The sequence below is a fragment of the Phyllobates terribilis genome, unplaced genomic scaffold (assembly GCF_046119375.1).
Source record: "Phyllobates terribilis strain yellow unplaced genomic scaffold, ASM4611937v1 Scaffold_2__4_contigs__length_985480577, whole genome shotgun sequence".
NCBI classification, from domain to species: Eukaryota; Metazoa; Chordata; class Amphibia; order Anura; family Dendrobatidae; genus Phyllobates; species Phyllobates terribilis.
In genome coordinates, this window is record NW_027362762.1 from 848,740,501 (window position 1) to 848,766,985 (window position 26,485).

A 26,485-nucleotide genomic window follows, 5' to 3' on the forward strand; every position below is an offset into this window, starting at 1 on the left:
ATATCAGTGGCTGTCTTACCTGTAACGGCTGGATGCGGGTCTTCTGTCTGGAGCCAGACTGCGCGTCATGCATGCGCAGTCTATCGAGGCTTCGGACAGAGACACGCATCTCCCGTTATATTATATATATATATATATATATATATATTTATATATTAGACGACTTCTGCCCAGGAGTATGCATATCGCATACATCAGCACCGTTCTCGGCTCAGAAACTGGCGAAGTGCGTGCGCTGGGGGGATTCACAGGTCTGCAGTCCGCAAACAAAAAAATAAATGCAACTTTTCAAACCTTTTTTCGCCAGAAATCCCCAATATGATGTTCTTACTTTCTAGTTAGAGCTATAGATTTTCCTCCGTAATGATGTCATATATAGTAAAACAAGAAAACCGGAATAGACACTTGGAGGATGCAAACTTTCTATGTCTTGCTTCTTTCTTACCTGTAAGCTAAAGGAATCGAGCACAAAGGCCTCGCCCCACACGTGCGTATTTGGCGGATGCAGGGCTTGCTGGATATGAGAATCTTTGCCCACTCTCCAGCAGAGATTGCTGACAGCGAGAAGCGCCCTCTGGTGGAGATTCTGTGTGCGCAGATGCTTGAACTCTGCATGATAAACCCAAAATTAGTAACCTCATCAAACACTTGAGTCACTCGCACTACATATTCTAGGATTTTACATTTGTACTGTAAAGCGGCCCACTAGTAAATTAGGATCTGCCACAAAACAGGACGTACCCAGTGAAACGGACGAAAATCCTACAGCAAAAGGCTGCGCTTCATCAAGCTGGACAGACACATTGACATTAGAGATGTTGGAGTTGAAAACTATTGGGGCCAATATCACAGGAAGCGGTCTGCAACACAAAAAGGCAATAATCATGTAAAACGTTTAGCCTGAAAAATTTAGTAATTTTATTTTACAAATAAAATTCAGTTCTTACAATTAAAGAGGACAAATAAAAGTTCATATTAAAGGCATCCTTTATACGTGTATGGGGGATTCTGACTCCCCCAACAAATAAAAGGTAGGGATTGGGCATTCACTTCTGAGAGAGGAGGGAAGAGGTGAGTTCAATCACTGAGCTCTGACCTGGCAGATTCACCCGCAGGCACAGTGCAACCTCTCCTGGCACAAAAACATATTTTAAAATATATTTAAAGGGGTTTTAAAAACAAAAAAACAAAAACTGTGCTATACTCAACCTCCCCGGTGCGGAGACTCCAAGGCTGCACTGTTGTCTGTAGCGCTGAAGTCACATTGATAGCGCTTCAACCAATAACTGAGCTCAGCGACTTGTGCATAATAGCTGAGCTCACTGATTGCCTGCAGCGTAATCGATGAGACATCAGCGCTGCAGACAATAACAGTCACCAAGAGCAGCAGTAGAATCTCAGCGCTGAACATGGGAAGGGTGAGAAAGAGGGATTTTTGGTACTCACCGTAAAATCTCTTTCTTGGAGCCTTCATTGGGGACACAGGACCATAGGTGTATGCTGCTGTCGCTAGGAGGTTGATACTAGGCAAAAAAAGGAAAATAGCTCCTCCTCCGCAGTATGCACCCACCTACAAGCACCAAGCTCACCAGTTAGTGGCTAGAGCAGTAGGAGAAGCATAAAATAACCAACTATGCAATGCCCAACGGGGCACAACCGTGAAAACTAAATGAGATGCCCAACAGGGCCAACTGGACATATGTCCAAAAACAGGGAGGGTGCTTGTGTCCCCCAGTGAAGGCTCCAAGAAAGATTTTACGGTGAGTACCAAAAATCCCTCTATCGCTTCATTGGGGGACACAGGACCATGGGACGTCCCAAAGCAGTCCCCTGGGTGGGAGAACAGAAGATAGTCACAGACTAGGTCAGACTGCGGCAACTGCCGCCTGCAGGACCTTCCGTCCAAGACTGGCATCAGCCGAAGAATAAGTGTGGACCTTGTAAAACCTTGAAAAGGTGTGATGAGAAGACCACGTTGCAGCCTCACAGATTTGAGAGGCCGAAGCCTGATGGCAGACCGCCCAAGAGGCCCCCACCGCCCTGGTGGAGTGAGCCCTTACTCCGCGAGGGGGAGGTTTGCCCGAGATGCGATATGCCTCCAAGATGGTCGAACGTATCCAACGGGCGATGGTTGACTTGGAAGAAGGGAGACCCTTGCGATGCCCCTCAGGGATGACAAAAAGGGCATCCGAGCGCCGAAGGGAGGCCGTTCTAGAAAGATACACACGTAGAGCTCTGACCAGGTCCAGTTTGTGCAGGGATTTCTCCCGAGGGTGCACTGGGGCCGGGCAAAAGGAAGGCAAAAACGATGTAAACCACCTTTGGCAAAAAGGAAGGCACCGGCCTGAGTACTACCTTGTCCTGATGGAAGACCAGAAAAGGCGACCGACAAGAGAGGGCTGCGAGCTCTGCGACCCTTCTAATAGAGGTAACAGCCACCAGAAAAGCCACCTTCCAGGAAAGGAGAGGCTGGAATGTCCTGAATGGGTTCAAACGGAGGCTGTGGCAGGACGCTTAGGACCGTATTAAGGTCCCATGGTTCCACTGGAGGGCGATAGGGGGGTGCCAGGTGGGCCACCCCTTGTAGAAACGTCCTGACCTGAGGACGGCTAGCTAAGTTACGTTGGAATAGAATGGACAAGGCCGAAACTTGGCCCTTGAGAGTGTTGAGAGAGAGTCCCGCCTCTAGGCCAGACTGAAGAAAAGCCAAAATGACTGGCTGGCAAAGAAAAAGACATAGGAGTCAGCTGATCCTGTTCGCAGTGACGAAAAAAGGCTCTCCAAGTTCTGTGGTATATGCGCAAGGTAGCGGGTTTTCTGGCGTTAATTAGGGTCTGAATGACGTTGTCAGTAAAACCCGCCTTCTTCAACACCGCGGCCTCAACGGCCATACCATAAAAATCAGAGAACGAGAACTCTGATGAAGAATAGGACCCTGAGAGAGGAGGTCCGGACAGTCTGGTAGTCTCCAGGGGGAGTCGACAAGCAGATTTACCATATCTGCGTACCAGACGCGTCTGGGGCTACTAGGAGAACTGGTACTCCCTCTGTCTTGACCTTTTTGATGACTCGAGGGATCAAAGGTAGAGGTGGAAAGAGATAGGGCAGTTGGAACTGTGACCATGATATGACTAGCGCGTCCTGAGCGATTGCTAGGGGATCGCGGGACCGAGCTACAAAGGACGGAACCTTGTGGTTTAATCGGGATGCCATGAGGTCGACGTCCGGCGTGCCCCACCGTAAGCAGATTTGGTGAAACACCTCGGGATGGAGAGACCATTCTCCTGAGGCGAGGCCCTGCCGACTGAGGAAGTCGGCCGCCCAATTGTCGACCCCTGGAATGTGGACTGCTGAGATTGCCGGGACCGTCTTCTCGGCCCAAAGTAGCACTCTTGCCACCTCTTTTAAAACGGGCTTGGTGCGTGTTCCTCCCTGATGGTTTATGTATGCCATGGCCGTGGCATTGTCCGATTGTACACGGACTGGGAACCCTGCCAGGATCTTCTGCCAGTGACGCAACGCCAGGTAAATAGCCCTTATCTCCAGAATGTTGATGGGAAGGGAGACTTCGTGGGGACTCCACCGGCCCGGGACCGTGTGATTGTAGAAAAACTGCCCCCCAACCGATGAAACTGATATCGGTCGTAACCACCTGCCAGAGAAGCAGTAGGAATGATCTCCCGGGTCTGAAGGAAGAAGGGCGGGACCACCAGGTTAGCGACCGTCTTACTTGACGAGGTAACTTGATGCGTCGATCTAGAGATGACGGATTCTTGTCCCAAGCTGAGAGAAGGGCTAGTTGAAGAGGCCGGGTATGGAACTGGGCAAACGGAACTGCCTCCATGGCTGCTACCATCTTTCCCAGGACACTCATGCATAGGCGAAGGGAGTGTGGACTTGGGTCGGAGAGGATGTGGATTCCTTGTCGTAGAGAGTTTATCTTTTCCCTCGGAAGGAGGACCCGGGCACGGGTCGTGTCAAACTCCATCCCTAGGAAGGTTAAGCGTTGGGATGGGACCAGGGAGGATTTGTCTGTGTTGATTAGCCAGCCTAACCGGGAGAGTGCGTTCAAGGTGATCTGGAGACTGTGGAGACAGTCCCTGAACGTGGGGCTTTTGATTAACAGGTCGTCGAGATAGGGGACGATTACAATTCCCCTTGTTCGAAGAATGGCCATAACTGTCGCCATCACCTTCGTGAAAACCCTCGGGGCTGTGGCGAGGCCGAAGGGGAGGGCAGTGAACTGGTAATGTGCGTTCCTGAAGGAAAAGCAAAGGAACTTCTGATGTGACGCGCAGATTGGGATGTGAAGGTATGCATCCTGAATATCCACTGAACATAGATATTCCTCGGTTTCCATCGAGGCTATTACCGACCTGAGGGACTCCATCCTGAACTGCCGGATGCGTACTTGTCGGTTTAGTTGTTTGAGGTCCAGAATCGGACGCAGTGAGCAGTCCTTTTTTGGGACGACGAAGAGATTTGAGTAAAAACCGGAAAACCTCTCCTGAAAGGGAACCGGGACTATGACTCCTGAGAGCAGAAGGGAGGTGATGGCTTGAAGGAAACCGGGAAGCAGAGATGGTTGTGGGGGGCGGGACCTGAGAAAAAGTGATAGTGGGCTGGAGTCTAACTCGATTTTGTAGCCGGAAGTCACAATTTCTTTGACCCAGGCATCTTCTATTGCCAAGAGCCAAGAATCTGTGAACAGAAGGAGACGGCCGCCCACCCTGGGGGAAGTCCCAGGTGAGAGTGACCCGTCATGTTGAGGAAAACCTGTTGGATCGTGATCCAGAGGACTTGGAGGAGCGACTCTTTGGGCGCCAGTTAGGCGTGGGCCTAAAGGAGGGCTTACGACTGTCCAACTGTGCTGGAGTACGGTCCTGTTGAGAGGAGGGGTTCGGTTGAGCGAACTGATGAAAGGACCGGAACTGAAGGGGGCGTCTCCTAAGAAAAGGGCGTTTGGGTCTGGGCTGGGGGAGAGAGGTGCTCTTACTCCCAGTAGCATCAGAGATGATCTGGTCTAGCTTGGATCCAAACAGCCTGGAACCTTGAAAAGGAAGATTAGTTAGAGATCTTTTGGAAGCCGGGTCGGCGTTCCAGGCTTTAAGCCAAAGAATTCTACGTAAGGCAACGAGATTACTGGAAACCCGGGCTGAGCATGCAGCGGAGTCGAGGGACGCCGTAAGTAGATATTTTCCAGCGTGGCCGATTTGATCAGCTAAGTCGGCCAGATCGTCCGGGGAGGCCCCTGCTAGGATGCCCTGTCTGAGCTGTTTGGCCCATGCGGACACCGCTTTTGATACCCAAGTTGAGGCGAAGGAAGGGCAAAGGGAGGTGCCCGCGGCCTTAAAGGCTGACTTAGTGAGGGTCTCAACCTGTCTATCCGTGGTACCCTTAAGGGAGGAACCATCCGGAAGAGACAGTACCGTCTTGGCGGAAAGGCGAGAGACGGGAGGGTCCACAGATGGGGACTCCGTCCATTTGCTGACAAGGTCATGGTTAAAGGGGTATAGGACGTTTAACTGTTTCTTCCCTGTAAAGAGCTTTTCTGGATGCTCCCACTGCTTTTGAAAAACACTGTCAAATTCTGCATGGTTAGAAAAAGTGCGTGCGGGGCGCTTAATCTTTTTGAAGGAAACTGAGTAGTCCCGGGAAGGGCTCTCGTCTTCTGTAACATGCAGAGTCTGATTTACAGCCGTTATAAGGCTGTCTATCATATCCTGGATCTTGGAATACTGGTCTGAGTTAGAACCAGAGTCTGAATCTGAAGCAGAGTTAGATCCCGGGGCGACCTCCGGGGAAGAGGTGTGATACGCAGGGAGCATCTTGGAGTCTTGGAGCTGGAGGATGAGCTTGTGCGAGTCCGTTTCTGAGAACGTGCTGTCAGTCTGCCCCTGTGAGGAGGGGGCAGGGGAGCCTGCGAATCGTCTGTGGGGACGTTCGGAGCGCTGGTGGCCGTGGATAACATAAGCAAACGTTCTGGCAAGCGTTCAAAGACCTGCACAAGAGATTGAGAAACCTTGGTGAGGTCAGAGACAGACTGTGACATAGCAACAGCCCACTCCGGAGGGGAGGGGGTTACCTCGTCCTGAGCGGCGAGGGGATCTTGGGGTGCCAGTATGGCGGGAGGTTTGCAGGTCGAGCAGAAGGCCGTAGTGAGACCCGCGGGCCACTTAGTACCGCAAAGAGCACAGGCGTAGTATGTGACAATGTGAGAGGGACGGACTGAGAGCTCCCTGGGTTTGGGCATATGTGCCTGACCAGGGATACTGCAGAGGAGGGCGCTGTGGGCAGGAAAGGGTGGGGGTCGGTGTCAGGAAAGAGCCTACCCGATCCTGCAGAGAAGCGGTCCCGTGTCCCCCTGAAGGGCTCCGAAGGTGAGGCTGGAGCGGGTCACAGTAGGTGCCGACGAGTAGGGAGCTGCGTGCGGCAGAGTGATGGCGTCGGTGTAGGGGGAGGAGCAGAGGACGCTGCGTTGATGACGGAGCACGTCGAGGCTCCGATAGGCGGATGGGAAGGGGGGCGGGCTTGAAAGGCCCCCCGTTGATAGGTCCGCGGAAGGCTCGGGGGCGTGACAGAAGCGTCACTATGCTCCTCAGCCCTGGTTGGTCAAATAAGAGAGGGCGTGTAGCCATTGGAGCGGGACCGCCCACTGGACACGCCCCCCGACGGAGAAAAGCGCGGCAGATTTGCCGCGCATAATGAAAGAGAAGGAGGAAGTGGCCCAGGGAAGCGCTGTTAAGCGCCATGCTTGGTGAGAGTGGGAGGGGGGAGGAAGGCAGGTAACGCTGGGGGACTGGGACCTACAGCTGAAAGACAGGGAAGTACCTGTCTTAGCGGGTCCGGGAATCGTCTCTTCCTTTCTCCTTCTGAGGATGGTCTCAGGATGCCTTCCTGGATAGGGGGAGATCCTGGCTTTTCCTCCTTCCCGCACTGTCCGGTCCTGGACAGTGCAGGAGACGGTGTCAACCCCAGAAAACTGGGGGAAGGTCACCTGCAGGGACCACCGTCTCCCTCCCAGGCCGCTCCGAGGAGGGGGCTGGGGTGGGGAGCAGGCTAGGACTGGCCACCGAAATCACCCTGAGACACCCTAAGGTGACAGGGAATAAGTCCTGCTCAGCGGGTCCGAGAGTGGGTGATGTGGGGGTAGCCACATTGCTCTCTCGGTCGCTAGTGGGTTAACAGGGGACGCAGTGTTCCCTGTTAGCCTGAAGAGCTGTATCTGAAAGAGAAAAAACAAACATTAATAAAACACAATAGAGTTGGATCAGTTAGGATCCAGGTCTACCTCCTACAGACACTAAGCTTAAACTGGTGAGCTTGGTGCCTGTAGGTGGGTGCATACTGTGGAGGAGGAGCTATTTTCCTTTTTTTGCCTAGTGTCAACCTCCTAGCGACAGCAGCATACACCCATGGTCCTGTGTCCCCAATGAAGCGATAGAGAAAAGGACACATTGATTCTTTAAAGGGGATTGTCTAGATTTAGGGTACAAGTCTGCAGTCACTTTATGCAACTGCAGACTTGAGAATCCTCACATCATGGCAGGTGTGTGACCGCAAGTATGTGTTTTGAATACATGTGGTCATATGCCAACTAAACGTGCGTGGCCTCGCTCAATGCAAGTGTATTGAGTGAGGCCGCACACGTCTAGTCGGAATGTGGCCAAAAGTATGCAAACCGCTCCTGGAAAATCCTTATAGCACACTGTGCACTCATAAAGTGACTGCAGACTTGTACCCTAAGGCCGGACAACCCCTTTAAGAAAACTGCAGCTGGGAAAGAGGTTTTTTCCGAAAGCAAAAAAGCCCTTAAATCATAGGGACACATATGCTATAAAGGGAGAGAAGGCTACAAGGCTTTAAGAACAAACCATTCTATTACTGCCCTGCAGATTTAATCACAGGTTATGGAAATAAAATTGCATTCATGAAGAGCTTGTTTTATCCCAGGCAAAATCATGGACAAACCAGATCTCATTATAATCCAATGGGGCAAGTCATAAAAAGCAGATGGTAACGGAGCCAAAAATACATATATTTGTGGTTTAAATATTCAGACAACCCAATGAAAGAAAGAAATGAAACAAAGAACTTGTCAATTTAACACCAACTAAACCAGAATTAAAATGTTCAAGTACAAATTAAGTCTAGAAACATAATTAAAAAAAAAAAAAGCCAAGCATTTCCTACAAGGTCTAATCTTACCGATTATTTTTGGTTGAGGCTTTAGAGACCCTATGCATTTGGCGATCCAGTGCCAGCAAGCTGAACCAATGAGAGAACTCCTGGTGGCGGTAGTGAATAATGCAAGTATTGAGAGCCACGTTACTCTGGATATCGATGGAGGTGACCTAATGGGTGCAAGGGCAAAGAAGGTAACAGTAAGCCAACGTCAGGCCGCAAGAACCAACGTCAGGCCGCAAGAACCAACGTCAGGCCGCAAGAACCAACGTCAGGCCGCAAGAACCAACGTCAGGCCGCAAGAACCATCGACATTGCACTCAGATTATCGGGGTAGGCCGATGTTTTACAGCTCACCTGAACACCGGCCTTGAGATGATTTAGGCAGAGGATCCTTTGCCGGCTCTGTGACAGTAGCAAACCATCTGAAGACAAAAGCCAGAATTATCCTTCATATTTAATCTGCAATTGAATTAATTTCCACAGTTACAACTCTCCACATACCCTCTATTAGGAGCTCAGAAGTCATCTGTGCCAGTTCGGAGGTGCCTATGAACTTTCTCATGGGCAGCTGATCCTCCTCCCGCATATAAGAAAACTTCAGAAGTTTCAGAGTCCAGTTCAAGTGCCTGAGGAGTCAACAGGGAGCCAAAACATCAGCTAGAATTCAATCTCCTATATATTTCTCCGTTCATTATCTCACACGGGAATTACCTTTGCTGACTGTTCATAGACAGGACCACGGTGCTGCTCTCAAACCCCACATCCAGCTTACAAGGTAACCGCTCTACCAGCTGCAGCCACTTAGGAGCCGTGATGTCTCCTGCGAAGGGATAAGGAAAATAGTAACGAATCTGGACTTGTTTAATACCTGATCTAACGTATGATTTGTCCAAGTAAAACAATCACATTTTTGGCATTGTGACTAAAATATGTATTCAGATTTTACTTTGAGAGAGCCACATGGCAACAATTAGCCAGTGTGTAAAGTTAAATGGGTCATCAATATCAGATCACTAAAGGTCCGATACCCGGCACCTCCAATAATCAGATCACTAAAGGTCCGATACCCGGCACCTCCAATAATCAGATCACTAAAGGTCCGATACACGGCACCTCCAATGATCAGATCACTAAAGGTCCGATACACTACACCTCCAATGATCAGATCACTAAAGGTCAGAAGCACGGCACCTCCAATGATCAGATCACTAAAGGTCAGAAGCACGGCATCTCCAATGATCAGATCACTAAAGGTCAGAAACACGGCACCTCCAATGATCAGATCACTAAAGTTCCGATACCCGGCAGCTCCAATGATCAGATCACTAAAGGTCCGATACCCGGCAGCTCCAATGATCAGATCACTAAAGGTCCGATACCCGGCACCTCCAATGATCAGATCACTAAAGGTCCGATACCCGGCACCTCCAATGATCAGATCACTAAAGGTCCGATACCCGGCACCTCCAATGATCAGATCACTAAAGGTCCGATACCCGGCAGCTCCAATGATCAGATCACTAAAAGGTCCGATACCCGGCAGCTCCAATGATCAGATCACTAAAGGTCCAATACACGGCACCTCCAATGATCAGATCACTAAAGGTCCGATACACGGCACCTCCAATGATCAGATCACTAAAGGTCCGAAGCACGGCACCTCCAATGATCAGATCACTAAAGGTCAGAAACACGGCACCTCCAATGATCAGATCACTAAAGGTCCAGTACACGGTACCTCCCATGATCAGATCCAGGGCTGTGGTCAGAGTCGGAGCCCATTTTGGTGGAGTCGGAGTCGGTATAAAACGGACCAACTCTGACTCCTAAAACAAATTGGGTACAGTAGTTCAATGCAGTTTCTGGGGAATATTTTTCATAAGAATTTGGGAAAGTTATGAAATGCCCTATAAATGTCTGTCCTATTCCTGATCTAAGGGTCTAGACTTTTTGCTGAGATTAATCTGTGTTACAGTAAATTTATCACTTAAATATCAGAGGTTTGGCTTACTGACTCAACAGCCCTGATCAGATCACTAAAGGTCAGAAACACGGCACCTCGAATGATCAGATCACTAAAGGTCCAATACACGTCACCTCCAATGATCAGATCACTAAAGGTCCAATACACGTCACCTCCAATGATCAGATCACTAAAGGTCCAATACACGGCACCTCCAATGATCAGATCACTAAAGGTCCAATACACGGCACCTCCAATGATCAGATCACTAAAGGTCCAATACACGGCACCTCCAATGATCAGATCACTAAAGGTCCAATACACGGCACCTCCAATGATTAACTGCTTTTAGCTTCGGCAGCGGTTGTATATTCTCTGAACATTCTCCTATTTGTTCTTTTAACTAGGAGCTGATCTGCAGGACTCGGCAGCAGACACTACACATTGAATCGAGCTGTGATGCTCAGATCTGTTCACCACCAGAGCTAAAAGCAGCTGATTGATGGGGCTGCCGGGTGTCGGACCCCCACGTATCAGATATTGATGTTCTGTCCCAAAGAGGAATCATCAATATTATAAGGCCGGAGTGCCACTTTAAGGCACCATAAGTTGGCCATCTAATGTGTATTGTGGTCTCCTGAGATATAAGAATATGTCGGAGGAGATAAGGATCAAGCAACGTGAATTTTAACACTGGATCCTTTTGTTCTACAGGCAGATAAGATGGCAGTAGCTTACTCCGCTCTCCCAATAGAGAACATGGAATGACTGACCACCTAATGTCTATGGGGCCTTCCGACTATTCTCAGATAGATGATGTCAGGGGGAGAATGGAATAAGGAATATTCACAAGTTCCTAATCAATTATAGACACACACACATAATGACACCTGATACTACACTCTCTGAAAAGACTATTGTTAATAACTTCCATTATATTTGTTACTAGAACAACCGGTTCCAAACATCACTAAGATTGCAGTGAAACTAGAGAAAGACACTTGGGGGGCAATTCATCAAAGTGTTTCTTCTAGTAAAGTGGCATAAAACACTTTGGAAAAGTGCTCTGCCAAAATGGGAGGAACTATGGAGAAGCCAAGGCAGAATGAGGCTCAACTATGCCCGCCTGTCAATTCAATAAAAGTGGCGTTTCTTACGGCAGAAATACTACTCCAGTCCCGGACCTGAGAAACATTTCTAGGGAGGTGCACGCCACTGAGAAGATATGCTGAATTCATTAAATGGCTTGCTCCTCGTAATGAATTGAGGGATTGCATTGCTGACATATGCCCTAATGAAAAGGCCCCTCAATTTCAATGTAGCAAATATGCTGTAGGTTTTTTTTTGTCGCAGATTTGAAGATGGAAGATCCTGAGCGTATTAAATTGCATCATGGTGGATGAGATTTTACCAAAATGTATCCACATGCAACATAAAACATTAGCCGAGTAAATTCACCCACGCTGTGGATCTTCACGGCTGCAATCTGCGAAATTTCCACAACAAAATCCATGTCCCATGTAGACATCCCCTTACATGAAAATTGCATCTTATAAAGTACGTGCCTCAGTTGGTAAAAAAAACAAAAGCTTCTAAGACCATGTTCACATCTTGCAGTCATAAGGCATTTCTTTATTACAAAAATCAGAATGAAGTGTTTTGGAAGAAGTCACTTTTTATACCAACCATTCTTATGCCCATAGGAAAATACTGATAGTGATTGATATGGAGCAGACATGTTCTAGCCGTGTCAACATTTAACTTTTAATTCCTGTGGCGCCAACCTGAGTTTTCTTGTTCTTCCGTGCTGCTGTTCTCTTCGGTGTTGGCCTGCACTGCTGAAACCAGCCTTTTCTGCAGCAAGTCACTGTGGAACAGACTCTCGTGCATCTCTGCGCTCAGGCTCCGCACCCGCAGACCGATCGCCTGCAGGCTCTTCTCATTGATGCTGCACTCCAGAGTAAGAGCCAGAGAGAGCTCCGCCAGACAGGCATCATCCTGCAATCACAGGGGGCAAAACAGTCAGCAAAGTGACACATCTCATCTAGGGATGGCATTGCATTTTTATATTTTTTTTATTTTCAGATAGACAAAATGTGATTATATTCTGGAATGATTCACATTTTTGCTTAACGTGTACAAATAATCCACTAGGAGAGGTAGGAAAGGATTGGAAAAGCTGTGGTTAACATTGAGAGTTTGGGAGCCAAAAACCCTAATGATTCTGTGTAATACGGACCTGATTACTGCTCTTCAGTAACTTGCTGGTCAGCTGGGTGAGGTTCAGGGTACAGTCCATCCTGCACGGAAAACAAGAAGTTAATAAAGCATTTGTTGGTACGATTTAAGCTTTAGGCATGCACAGATTATATATCTACAAAACAGAACATACAGTTATACTAAGAAACAGATACAGGTCTCAGACTCTGTTCACACTTGAGATATGGTTTCTGTAAATTACTGAAGTCTCAGGGCTCTGCTGAATCTACCATATCTTCCACACCACTGGCATTGAATCCTAATTGATTGTTAATGGGTCAATCACATCAGCGATGTATCTCATAAATCTAAAAGCCCCCCCATACAGATTAGAGTAAAGTCGTCTAAACCCAACAATATCGACAGGGCCAGAGAGAATTATAGAAAGTTAGAATTGGAAGGGACCAACATGTCCAACCCCCTGCTCAATGCAGGAGTCACTAAACCATCTCAGACAGATGTCTGGCCAGCCTCTGGTTGAAGACTTCCATTGAAGGAGAACTCACCACCTCTTGTGGTCGCCTGTTCCACTCATTGATCACCCTCACTATCAAAAAGTTTTTTCTAATATCTAATCTGTATCTTCTCCCTTTCAGTTTCATTCCATTGCTTCTCATGTTTCCATGTGCAAATGAGAATAAGGATGATCCCTCTACACTGTGACATCCCTTCAGATATTTGTAGACAGCTTTTAAGTCTCCTCTAGCCTTCTTTTTCGCAAGCCAAACATTCCCAGACCCTTTAACCCTTCCTCGTAGCATATAGTTTGCAGTCCGCTCACCATCCTGGTAGACCTTCTCTGAACTTGCTCCAAGTTTTTCGATGTCTTTTTTAAAATATGGTGCCCAGAATCGGACATAGTATTCCAGATGAGGTCTGACCAAGGAGGAGTAGAGGGGGATAATTACTTCACATGATCTAGACTCTATGCTTCTCTTAATACATCCCAGAACCGTGTTTGCCTTTTTTGCTGCTGCATCACACTGCTGACTCATGTGCAGTCTATGATCTATTAGTATACCTAAGTCTTTTTCACACTTGCTGTTGTTTAGTTCTATTCCTCCCATTCTGTACATGTAATTTTCGTTTTTCTTGCCCAGATGTAGAATTGCATTTCTCGGTGTTAAACACCATTCTATTAGTCGCTGCCCATTGTTTCAGCAGCCAATTCTTTTGTCCATCCTGGATACAAGGAGCCACCAGAGAAATCTGCAGTGGCTCTTTCATAGATAACAAAGGAGTGCTTGGTCAGGCTGAGCATTGCAAGTTTGGAGGAGTTCAGAGAGATAGCTGACACCCACCACCATTTAATGTATATGGGGGCGGGCCTTATGTTTTAATGTAATGAGCTTACATAACTGAAGTACAGGAGTACGGGGAGTAAATAAACTTTTTTTTTTTACCCATGCAGCGGCACAGGTTCCGTCACCGTTCTATGTATAGAGAGTGGGGGCAAAAACCGCGCCCCTGGCACTGACTAACAGTGGGCCCGAATTCTGAGCTGCTGTCAGTCAGTGCCAGGGCGCGGTTACAACCGCCACTCTCTATACACAGAGCTGTGACTGAACCCGTGCCCGCGCCACCCTCCTGATTAAATGCCGAACGCTGCCGGAAGGGAATAAAGTTAATTTCCTCCTGGCAGCGGGGCTCTTAGTGCAGGCGCCGGGCAGGTTCAGAACGCTATTAACCTGCAGATTAACCCCATATCTTCAGCTTTTTTCACAGGACAAGTTCCCTTTAAGGGTTTAATAATATAAACTGGAAAATGTATGCCATTTTTATATGCCATTTTTATATGCCACACAAGGGGTATACAAAAAGATTTATACTAAAGTCATACCCTGACATTTTTACAATTTTTGCATTAAGGATATCAGTTACCTATCAGTTAAATGCTTACCTTTTTCCATCGCTGTCCAGTACAATGGCCGTCTTTGTTAACGTCATGTGCCACAGAGACTCTGAGACGGCCACATTGAGAACCATGATATTTACCGAGTCCAAGTGCACAGACAGCAGCTGCGAATCAAACAGAGGAGTGTAAAAAACGTCATTGTATGATGGCAACACATATAAGTCCCAAATAGGGTACATTCACATGCCGTGTAGTGATCAGACTGGGATAAACGCACTTCAGCAGACGAAACTAAGAAAAAAAAAACTAATTTTCAAGATTTAACTTTTTGCTGCACTTCTCCCCCCCTCCCAATTAACATACACTAGTCCAACCACACAGAACACATATGCCTCAATACATGAAATTACTTTCATACCTCCAAACGATGATTGTTTTGAAAAGTCTTTCCTGAGGATAGGATAGGTGATAACTTACTGATCAGTAGGACCAGCAATGATCGGCAACAGGATAATGCTCTATTCATCCTGTATGAAAAGCGCAGCGCAGCACTCTGTAGCCCCACAGGGAATGAATGAAGAGGAGGTCACAGAGGTGCACAGCAACTCCAGTCTAAGGGGAATAAAGTTCCCCGCTCCGCCGATCGCTGCAGGTCCAAGTGGTCGGACAACCACCGATCAAGAAGTTGTCACCTATCTTGTGGATATCTGACAACCCCTTTAAAGGGAACCTGTTGTGATCGGAAACTGCCGACAGGGATAGAACAGAAATCTGGAGACCTGTCTAACCACAATGGTGTGGAGCCTTTCGGTCATAGCGCAACTTTTGGAATGAGTTTTATTCTGGTGGCAGCTGATCCAACAAATGCACCAGGGGCAGTCCCGAATCCTGACATGTTCTTCGGTGTCTGTAGTGAGTAGTCCTTAACCATTCCCCTCTGCTCTTGATTGATGGCTACAACAGGCTCTTTTTTGGATGCAACAGATATCAATCAGGAGGAGCAAGAAGGGGTTTTGGAGCGTTAAGAGATCTGATAGCACTTCAGAGTTGGCCTATGCCTCTGCTGGACTTGTGGGTAGTGTTGAGTGCAAGTGCTTGTTACTGAAGTTTGCCTAGGGTGCTCGGGTATGCACAGAGTATGGCGGGTGCTCGAGTGACATACTCGAGTCCCCACTGCTGCATGTTCAGCAGCTGTTACACAGCCACAAAACATGTGGGAATTGCCTGACAAACACTGGCAATCCCCTCATGTTTTGTGGCTGTCAAACAGCCGTGAAACATGTGGTCGCAGGGACTCGAACATGTCACTCGAGCACCAGTGATACTCGATGTATACCTGAGCACCCTAGTCAAACTCGAGTAATGAGCACTTGCGCTCATTACTACTTGTGGGCACAGATGGCACCAGAAAACGTTATTTCAAGAATAAAGCTGCAACTCAAGTCCTCCATGCATGTATAGTTTGGGCAGGTCTCCTACCTATTCGTGTCAGCAGCTTTGTACCATCAAAACTGCTGGCACTTTCCCCTTTAAGCACAACTGGAAAATAGACAAAACATGTCAAAACCGCAGAACTGAGCAGAAGTTACGCACCTGAGAAAAGATCTTCAGAATTGATGGGTTAAAGGCCGTTTTCCCAACATGTTCTGATGTGACGTCAGAAGAAGCATAGGGGACCTGTGTTTGTGGCGGTGAAAACCCTTGTAGATCAGTTCGGATGCGCACTTCTCCAAAACACAGAGCAAAATAGTGACTGGAAGCAAATTAAAAAACATGGTGAGCTTACTGCCATTGCCTTGTAAGAAAGCACATCCCTGGATTATACAGGTAGAAAAGCTATTGAAATATTGCATGTCTAATCTAGTACCAGACTAACCTCCAAAATGTGAGACCTGTCTGCTAACACCTCCAATATGGTGCACAGTCACCCATCAGTCATGTCAGAACCCCAGGACGTTGCCGGCACCCTGCCCACCTATAGATCGCAGTACTTACGGCAGCTCATGGTTCAGCAGCTTGCTAGATATCCAGATACTGTCAATTTCCTAAAATAGGCAAAGAAATATTCATTAAAAACATTAAAAGGATCATTTTTATTTTAGTATTTAAAGCAGCAGGAGGGGACGCCTGGACGACGTCCCAGAAAACTAGTTCTTGCATAGTTTTCGCACGCTCCCGTCAGACACACAGCACCCATGTCAGGCCTGCAAGTTACTGCTCGTCTCAGCTGCGGAGGAGCGGCATTTAACCAGTTGCTGACTGGCCCTTTTCCCACAATCATGCCCACGGACATCTGACGCTTTTTTTCTGCATGCCGTTTTAAGACAAAAAAATTCACAATACCTGAGGCTTAATTTTTATATTCAGATTTTTTTTTATTTTGCCAATTATTTTTAATAGGACAAAGTTCCACTTAAATTACTTTCAAACTGCATTCCCTTTCCATGGCCATTATTATATATGGGATATATAGTTTTTTTGTTGGGGAGTGGGGCAAGAGCCTGCAGTTTAGAATAGAAGTGACTTTTTATTTTATATAATTTTTCTTGTTTTGTGCTCATTTATTTTACAATGGTGTCCCCTCATAAGTTCATAAAACATCTTTAGGTGGCATTTCACCATTACTATATATATTTTTATTGCCAATTTCATATATAAGTGGTGCTGGCATATTAGCCCCAGTTACATGTGACTACACTACGGAGCTGATCGGGGTCTCCCAAGTCCCAGCTATTCCTGAAGCTTCCTGGTACACAGTGATCACATGAATGCTGGGATGGTGGCAGGAAGCCTCGTTTCCTGAGCACTATCCACAGTGTTAATTCAGTGCGGTGCATACAGCAATCAGGGTGAAAGGGAGGGTTAAAAAAAATGTCTCTACCTATATGGGGAGTCTGGCAGAATCGGATAGCGGCTCCCCACTTCTGCAGCTGCACGATCTCCACGCAGCTGCTGACTCTGAAAGGACCTCGAAAATGTCATTGCAACGCTATTTGCAGATGACATTTTAACATTTTGGCCAGTCAGCAAGTAGTTGAAAAAAAACAAACAAAGCGCACCTGTCAGCAGGATTGTGCTCAGTAACCCACATACACTGTCAGGTGGGAGACATTACACTGAGTAAAATGATACCTTGATTGATGAAATCCGTCCTGTGGTTCTTGTGTAATCTTTACTTTCAGTTTGGAGATAACGATATGCTCGTGCTCCGGAGCGGCCTGTGGGAGGCGCTCTATTTGGTGCTCTGCTTACACATTCATCTGTATGCTCTTATGACAGCTCACTAACCTGCCTCCTATTTTACATAATGCAGGGGCTAGGTAAAATAGGAGGCAGGTCAGTGAACAATCAGTGAGCTGTCATAAGAGCATACAGATGAATGTGCAAGTAGAGAACCAGATAGAGCGCCCCCCACAGGCCGCCCTGGAGCACGAGCATATCATTATCTCCAAACTGAAAGTAAAGATTACACAAGAACCACAGGACGGATTTCATAAACCAAGGTATCATTTTAATCAGTATAATGTCGCCCTCCTGACTGTGTATGTAGTTTACTGAGCACAATCCTGCTGACAGGTGCGCTTTAAAGGAATTGTTCGGTTCCACTCACTTCTGCATCAGGTAAACGGTGCCAATGATGTTGCCTCTTACCATAGCTGCTGGGATGTGAGCACAATATTCATTCTAATGGACAGGACACAAGCACGATAATTCCTGATCGTGCAGACATCCCAGCCAGTGCAAAAAAGAAAAAATAATCATTTCAATAATAAAGTGCATCTCTACGATGATTTGAGCTTCAGTGGATACTATTCCAACTTTCAAAGCAGAGGCAATAAATCAAGTGTAAAGACTCCCAGCAACATCTTTTGAATAACGCAAACACAGAAACACAGTGCTAGGACCACCTTACAGGTATTTTGTGTGTTCATTGTTAAAAGGGGTTAGTGCAATGGCAGATTTCCTTAAAATTGATCTATGTTCTGTCAAAAATCTAGGATCCTCCTAGACTCTTGGATCTTCCTTTCGAAAAAAAAAGCCAAGCAAGTCTCATCAGCTATGTTCAGAACTCAAACAGAAATGTATGCTGCGCGCTGTGCATGCGGGGCCACTCTTTCATTATCAGAGGTGCAAGACGGGGGCCTATTCCAGGTATGGGCGAGTGTCCCAGAGGTGGGTCCGACATCCATCAGACATTTATGGCATATATTGTGGTTGCTCTATGAATGTCTGAGATGGAAAAACTATTTTAAAAATCTCTCCTTAAAAAATGGCCGTAACAGTGTTCCTGTCTATATTTACTCCAAATAATAGTTCTAAGCTGCATTATAACACGTATATATCCCGTATATAGCTGCGGGCTACAACCCTAGGTCTGGTGTAATGATCTGCAGCATTTCAGAATGCAGGTGGTTACACCGCTCTATACAGATCCAAAGTACAGAAGGAAAACAAGAACATTCACGTCACAGGAAATAAGGAAGCATCAAGCCAAGTCCATGAGAGATGTTCCTCATCGACTGAGCATTCATGCAAATGTCTTTAGGAAGCGCAGTTCCTGCTCTCCTCACATCTCCGGATTCACCCGCTCACCAGGGTTTGCTGCTGCTGCTTTCCAAACTTCAAACTGATGTTCTGAAACCAAAAGAACCCGAGGCTTCCGATCCTCAGCTCCGCTCCAAGCCTCCTCTGACACCAGCTACTGGCCAGGCGATAGAGCAGCCATCTACGGGTGGGATACACTGATTATTACACGTCATTCATACCACAAGGAATACAATGTAGGACGTCCTTCCACCTACAACCTCTACATTAAATACAATCTTGATCTGTTACATTATGCCAAATCGTAAAAATACATTCATCTGCCTTTTTCTTAAAGGGAACCTGTCTCGTGAAAAAACGCTATTAACCTGCAGGTTGATAGCATTCTGAATCCGCCCGGCACGTGCACTTAGAGCCCACTTTATGCCCCCGGCAGTGTTTGGCGTTCAGTCATGGCGGTGGCAATGGCATGGGTTTAGTCACTGCACTGTGTATAGAGAGTGACGGCTGTAACTGCGCCCACTGCACTGACTGACAGCCGGCCCTAATGATGAGCTGCTGTCAGTCAGTGCCGGGGTGTGGTTACAGCCGCCGCTCTCTATACAGAGTGGTGACTGAACCGCGACGGTGCCGCCCATGTGACTGAGCACCGAACGCTTCCGGGAAGAATAAAGTTAATTTTCTCCTGGCAGTGGGGCTCTCAGTGCAGGCGCCGGGCAGGTCCAGAACACTATTAACCAGAAAATAACCCCATATCTGCAAATTAATAGCGTTTTTTTCCCAGTACAGGTTCCCGTAAAAAAAAAAAGTTTTTCTGTCCACAAAGATTGCAGGCTGCCGAATCGTGACAGTGTGCAATGCACACACTGTCACAACTCCCCGTATTTGCAGCGTGAGTGGATGGTTACATGCATACTTGTGGTTAGGTGCCTACTAGATTCTCCTGCATTTTTAACATTAAGTGCCATACAATCATCTACGCCATGCAAATAGCGTATATACGGTCACATGACCGTCCACTCATAAATAGGGGAGTCGTGACAGTGTGCGCATTTCACATGGTCACAACTCTGTAGTCACATAAAGTGAATGTGGACCTTTTTTTTTCAGCCCGAAAAACCCCTTTAATTATATCTTTTACTTGGAAAGCTGAGGGACATCCAGTACAGCTTCCAAAAGTAATGAGCACTCGGCTACATAGACATATCAATGCCTAAACAATAAAAATAGAATTAAAGCATGTAACTTTTATGCTTATCTTTATCAACGGGGGTCCAACCACCTACAAAAAAACCCCCGTAAATTGTAGCTCACAGGAAACAAGTTTGTTTCAGCATCATGGCCACTTTTTTTTAGCAAATGTCGGCATCACAAAGGTTGGTGCCTCAATGAGTGGATATTTATATGGCATCGGTAACTTTAATGGGGTGACTTCTTTGGATTAGCACATGTAAAATCAATTAATGTATGTCATCGAAAAATTAATGGGGGCACAAGAAAAAGTTCAAACCAAGTACAGACGCTCAGTGCACCCTTGATTTGCCATAAGGATTCATTGCACCTTTCCTCCTTATTGTTTCCTTTCTCTGCCTCCTGTAAATCCATAACTGTCAATCAAGCAAGGGGAGGACAGAGATAAAAGGAAAACAAGGAGGTGGGAAGGTGCACCGAGCGCTCGGTCAGGACAGACATTTTGTGCTGACAGATTTCCTATAAACCAACTGTATAGAAAATTAGGAAACAAAAAAACAATGTAAGCTGCAAATTCAGTTTCCAGTGTAATTACAATGGAAGCCAGCACCATGCACCTCCTATCCATCAACTCATACAATGTAACCACTTTTTATATCATTCCTTGGTGTAGCAATGGGCAGATCAGGGGGTTCCCACAGGGGTCTCCGCACTGCGGCCACATTACCCGGGTCAGTGGACCTGGGATTTTGCAGCTCTGGCAAATGCTTTGCTATTGAAGAAATAATATACGAGGGCTGGACAAAATCAGCTCTAATAAATGGGTTTGGCTCCTTGGCTGGCACTGACAGCATCAAGCGTTAGTCCTGTGACTACCAGGAGAGGGGGCGGCGAATCCATCTGGGGCTACTAAGGAAGTAAGGGGCTGAAGTACTGCTAGGACTGCATATAAAATAGGGGCCGATGCAGGGACAACCACAGATGTAGGAGGGCTGAGATTACTGTGGAAAAAAAGGGGCTACTGTGACTTCTGGGGATCTGGAAGTAACTGCTGTGACTACTAGGGAAGAAGGAAGAGCCTTATAGAATACTGGGATAGTGCAGGAGACTGCTGTGACTACTTGGGAAGTATGAAGAGCCTTATAGAATACTGGGGTAGTGGAGGAGACTGCTGTGACTACTTGGGAAGTAGGAAGAGCCTTATAGAATACTGGGATAGTGCAGGAGACTGCTGTGACTACAGGGAAAATATGAAGAGCCTTATAGAATTCTGGGATAGTGCAGGAGACTGCTGTAACTACATGGAAAGTAGGAAGAGCCTTATAGAATACTGGGATAGTGCAGGAGACTGCTGTAACTACATGGAAAGTAGGAAGAGCCTTATAGAATACTGGGGTAGTGGAGGAGACTGCTGTGACTACTTGGGAAGTAGGAAGAGAAATATAGAATACTGGGATAGTGCAGGAGACAGCTGTGACTACAGGGAAAGTATGAAGAGCCTTATAGAATACTGGGATAGTGCAGGAGACTGCTGTGACTACAGGGAAAGTATGAAGAGCCTTATAGAATACTGGGATAGTGCAGGAGACTGCTGTGACTACAGGGAAAGTATGAAGAGCCTTATAGAATACTGGGATAGTGCAGGAGACTGCTGTGACTACAGGGAAAGTAGGAAGAGCCTTATAGAATACTGGGGTAGTGGAGGAGACTGCTGTGACTACTTGGGAAGTAGGAAGAGCCTTATAGAATACTGGGATAGTGCAGGAGACTGCTGTGACTACAGGGAAAGTATGAAGAGCCTTATAGAATACTGGCATAGTGCAGGAGACTGCTGTGACTACAGGGAAAGTATGAAGAGCCTTATAGAATACTGGGATAGTGCAGGAGACTGCTGTAACTACATGGAAAGTATGAAGAGCCTTATAGAATACTGGGATAGTGCAGGAGACTGCTGTGACTACAGGGAAAGTAGGAAGAGCCTTATAGAATACTGGGATAGTGCAGGAGACTGCTGTGACTACAGGAAAAGTATGAAGAGCCTTATAGAATACTGGGATAGTGCAGGAGACTGCTGTGACTACAGGGAAAGTATGAAGAGCCTTATAGAATACTGGGATAGTGCAGGAGACTGCTGTAACTACATGGAAAGTATGAAGAGCCTTATAGAATACTGGGATAGTGCAGGAGACTGCTGTGACTACAGGGAAAGTAGGAAGAGCCTTATAGAATACTGGGGTAGTGGAGGAGACTGCTGTGACTACTTGGGAAGTAGGAAGAGAAATATAGAATACTGGGATAGTGCAGGAGACAGCTGTGACTACAGGGAAAGTATGAAGAGCCTTATAGAATACTGGGATAGTGCAGGAGACTGCTGTGACTACAGGGAAAGTATGAAGAGCCTTATAGAATACTGGGATAGTGCAGGAGACTGCTGTGACTACAGGGAAAGTATGAAGAGCCTTATAGAATACTGGGATAGTGCAGGAGACTGCTGTGACTACAGGGAAAGTAGGAAGAGCCTTATAGAATACTGGGGTAGTGGAGGAGACTGCTGTGACTACTTGGGAAGTAGGAAGAGCCTTATAGAATACTGGGATAGTGCAGGAGACTGCTGTGACTACAGGGAAAGTATGAAGAGCCTTATAGAATACTGGGATAGTGCAGGAGACTGCTGTGACTACAGGGAAAGTAGGAAGAGCCTTATAGAATACTGGGATAGTGCAGGAGACTGCTGTGACTACAGGAAAAGTATGAAGAGCCTTATAGAATACTGGGATAGTGCAGGAGACTGCTGTAACTACATGGAAAGTATGAAGAGCCTTATAGAATACTGGGATAGTGCAGGAGACTGCTGTGACTACAGGGAAAGTATGAAGAGCCTTATAGAATTCTGGGATAGTGCAGGAGACTGCTGTGACTACAGGGAAAGTATGAAGAGCCTTATAGAATACTGGGATAGTGCAGGAGACTGCTGTGACTACAGGGAAAGTAGGAAGAGCCTTATAGAATACTGGGATAGTGCAGGAGACTGCTGTGACTACAGGGAAAGTATGAAGAGCCTTATAGAATACTGGGATAGTGCAGGAGACTGCTGTGACTACAGGGAAAGTATGAAGAGCCTTATAGAATACTGGGATAGTGCAGGAGACTGCTGTAACTACATGGAAAGTATGAAGAGCCTTATAGAATACTGGGATAGTGCAGGAGACTGCTGTGACTACAGGGAAAGTAGGAAGAGCCTTATAGAATACTGGGGTAGTGGAGGAGACTGCTGTGACTACTTGGGAAGTAGGAAGAGAAATATAGAATACTGGGATAGTGCAGGAGACTGCTGTGACTACAGGGAAAGTATGAAGAGCCTTATAGAATACTGGGATAGTGCAGGAGACTGCTGTGACTACAGGGAAAGTATGAAGAGCCTTATAGAATACTAGGGTAGTGGAGGAGACTGCTGTGACTACTAGGGAAGAAGGAAGAGCCTTATAGAATACTGGGATAGTGCAGGAGACTGCTGTGACTACAGGGGAAGTAGGAAGAGCCTTATAGAATACTGGGATAGTGCAGGAGACTGCTGTGACTATAGGGGAAGTAGGAAGAGCCTTATTGAATACTGGGGTAGTGCAGGAGACTGCTGTGACTACAGGGAAAGTATGAAGAGCCTTATAGAATACTGGGATAGTGCAGGAGACTGCTGTGACTACAGGGAAAGTAGGAAGAGCCTTATTGAATACTGGGATAGTGCAGGAGACTGCTGTGACTACAGGGAAAGTAGAAAGAGCCTTATAGAATACTGGTATAGTGCAGGAGACTGCTGTAACTACAGGGGAAGTAGAAAGAGCCTTATAGAATACTGGGATAGTGCAGGAGACTGCTGTGACTACTAGGGAAGTAGTAAGAGCCTTATAGAATACCGGGGTAGTGCAGGAGACTGCTGTGACTACAGGGGAAGTAGAAAGAGCCTTATAGAATACTGGGAGAGTGCAGGAGACTGCTGTGACTGATAATCAGGGCGGATCTCAGCGGTCGGACCCCCACCGAACAGTAAGTCATCACCTATCCAGCAGATGGAGGATTACATGTTTTCATTGGACACTACAGTGAGATCACTGCCATTTATATTGACTTCTTGGAGGTTCAGCTACTGATTATCCAGAACCAATCAGGATTTATTATCACCAGAATCCAGAAATTATACAGAGAATTGAGACATTTACAATTTCTGTACTTTGTGAGAAAGGAAATAATATAATCTGCCAGATAGGTTTTATATAGAAACGCTGCGGCTTTTCAGAGAAAACAGTTTGAGAAGCCGACTGAGGACTAGAGGGGACTTGACGGGTCTGATGACGTCCTCTACACCGACAGGTCTCTTATACTCTCACATAGGGGGAGACCTGACTGTCATCACAGAAGAGGGGTGGGGGGAAGCTGCTTCGGATCCCTGACACTTTTCTCTGAAATGCTTTTCAGCATAACACATACCCAGCTGCCATAATGCAGACAGTGTCTGGTTCACACTGCCCATTCAGGCCTCTGATGACAGCTTCCCTATACGGCTTTGTTCACACAGTTTTTTTTTTTTATAACACACATTGATACTGATTTTGAAGCAGCTCCATTTCAAAATCCACATAAAAAAACTCAGTGTGAACATAAACTAATGGTAAAGAAGCAGAGAAAAGTCCTACAGTGATCTATGTGCGCAGCACAGGTGACCAGTAGTAAGGCCCTGTGTCAGCAGGAGGCGCACGGCCCGGCATTGTGCGGGGTACAGGAGTACACCCATATCCACAGCCCAAAACAACTGCAGCCCTCCACAATGCAGGATACATGGGAAAACCACGTGACAGTGGGAAACTGGCTGAGGCCTGGTCAGAAACTGCCGCTCACTGCTACCTCGGCTAGGTGACGCGCATAGAGGCCGGGCGACACAGAGGGAGAGGTAAATAGAAGTGGGAGGATAGGGCAGAGGTGGGCGATACATAGGAGGGATAACTAATATATATACAGCAGGAAAGGGAGACGTGCCTACAACGGGACAGTAACTATACCCCATATAAATATCACTTATGTATACTGGGTTACAGGTGATATATAGAGGAGAACATGTCATGTGTATACAGGATGACAACATATATGTGTGTGTGTGTATATATATATATATATATATATATATACATATACACACACACATATATATATATGGAGATCAATAATATTTATACAGCAGGATAGGAGATACATATAGTGATATGTGATGTGAATATGGGGGGGAAACATGCTATATAGGGGGGATATGCATTACATGTGGGGGATACATGTAGTATATGGGGGAAGGCATTATATAGGGGGATACATGTTATATATGGGGTATACGTTACAGTTGGGGGATACATGTTACATATGGGGGTAGGTGTTATATAGGGGGGATACATGCTGTATAGGGGTGATGTGTTACACATGGAGGGTACATGTTACATATTGAGGTAGTTATCATATAGGGGGGATACATGTTACATATGGGAGTAGGTGTAATATAGGGGGATATGTGTTACACATGGGGGTACATGTTGTATAGGGGAATATGTGTTACACATGGGGGACATGTTGTATAGGTGGTAGGTGTTACACATGGGGGTACATGTTGCATATGGGCTGTACGCTCCGTGGGTGTGAGGCATCTTCCTGGCATGTAGCCTGCGTGCTCGGACAGTGCAGATGTCCCCTGGCCGGGGCTCTGTGTGGCAGCAGCAGTGACAGCTCAGCGCCACGTCTGACAGCTCCTCCCGGCAGCCCCAGGCCCCGCTCTGCCCCCGGTACCCACCGTCCTAGCAGCAGGGCGCACACCGCCAGCAGCAGCAGCGCCAGCAGCACCGCGGAGAGGATGGGCATGGCGCCTACCCAGGGACCCGGGCCACCGACACCGGCCAACCGGCGCCTGACACTGCCACACCGATCCGGGGGAGCATGGAGGTCCCTCCTCCTCCGGAGCTACTATCCCGGGAACAGGAAGTGAGAGGGGGCCGAGCGCGGATCATGTGAGGAGGAGGCGGGGAGCGGCCGCGGTGTCTGCGCTGTCACACTGACTGCGCCCCGTGCTGCGCCGGGCACCTGCGGATCGCGATAGTGTCTCTATCACCTAGCAGTGATCCTTATCGTGACTGTGTTCTCGTGCTAGATAACTATCGTGATGATCCTCCCTCCGATCGCTGCAATAACCAGGATGCCTCCAGCACAGGCGTCTGACGGATCCGATCTGCATTTCCATCAGGTCACTTTTTGGCTGGAGAGACTAGCGACAATTACTGATGGGGCCACAATAAGGGCTTGGTCACATACGGTGCTTTTGCTGCACAGAAATAAAACGCATGTAATAGTAGCAGCATAATAATGCGATTTCTAGGTGTGTTTTTTCAGCTGCAGTGCTTTTTTTTTTTTAACCTGCAGCATTGTCAATTTATTCAGAGTTTTTTTTTTTTACCCAT

At 47.0% G+C, this 26,485-nt stretch overlaps 1 protein-coding gene across 1 annotated transcript in view; it reads right to left on the reverse strand.

The window, feature by feature from the left end:
* The window catches only part of BLTP2 (bridge-like lipid transfer protein family member 2), a 66,241-nt gene extending 40,201 nt beyond the window's left edge, over window positions 1–26,040 (reverse strand). Inside the window, exons 1-13 of the mRNA XM_073667875.1 lie at window positions 25,825–26,040; window positions 18,858–18,990; window positions 16,260–16,309; window positions 15,858–16,017; window positions 14,310–14,428; window positions 12,390–12,450; window positions 11,935–12,148; window positions 8,899–9,007; window positions 8,689–8,813; window positions 8,542–8,609; window positions 8,209–8,354; window positions 742–860; window positions 446–609 (exon numbers count right to left, since the gene is read on the reverse strand). Of these exons, the coding sequence (XP_073523976.1) occupies window positions 446–609; window positions 742–860; window positions 8,209–8,354; window positions 8,542–8,609; window positions 8,689–8,813; window positions 8,899–9,007; window positions 11,935–12,148; window positions 12,390–12,450; window positions 14,310–14,428; window positions 15,858–16,017; window positions 16,260–16,309; window positions 18,858–18,990; window positions 25,825–25,892 (1,536 nt within the window). The 5' untranslated portion in view covers window positions 25,893–26,040. The remainder of the gene's footprint in view (window positions 1–445; window positions 610–741; window positions 861–8,208; window positions 8,355–8,541; window positions 8,610–8,688; window positions 8,814–8,898; window positions 9,008–11,934; window positions 12,149–12,389; window positions 12,451–14,309; window positions 14,429–15,857; window positions 16,018–16,259; window positions 16,310–18,857; window positions 18,991–25,824) is intronic.
* Window positions 26,041–26,485: the final 445 nt, after the last annotated feature.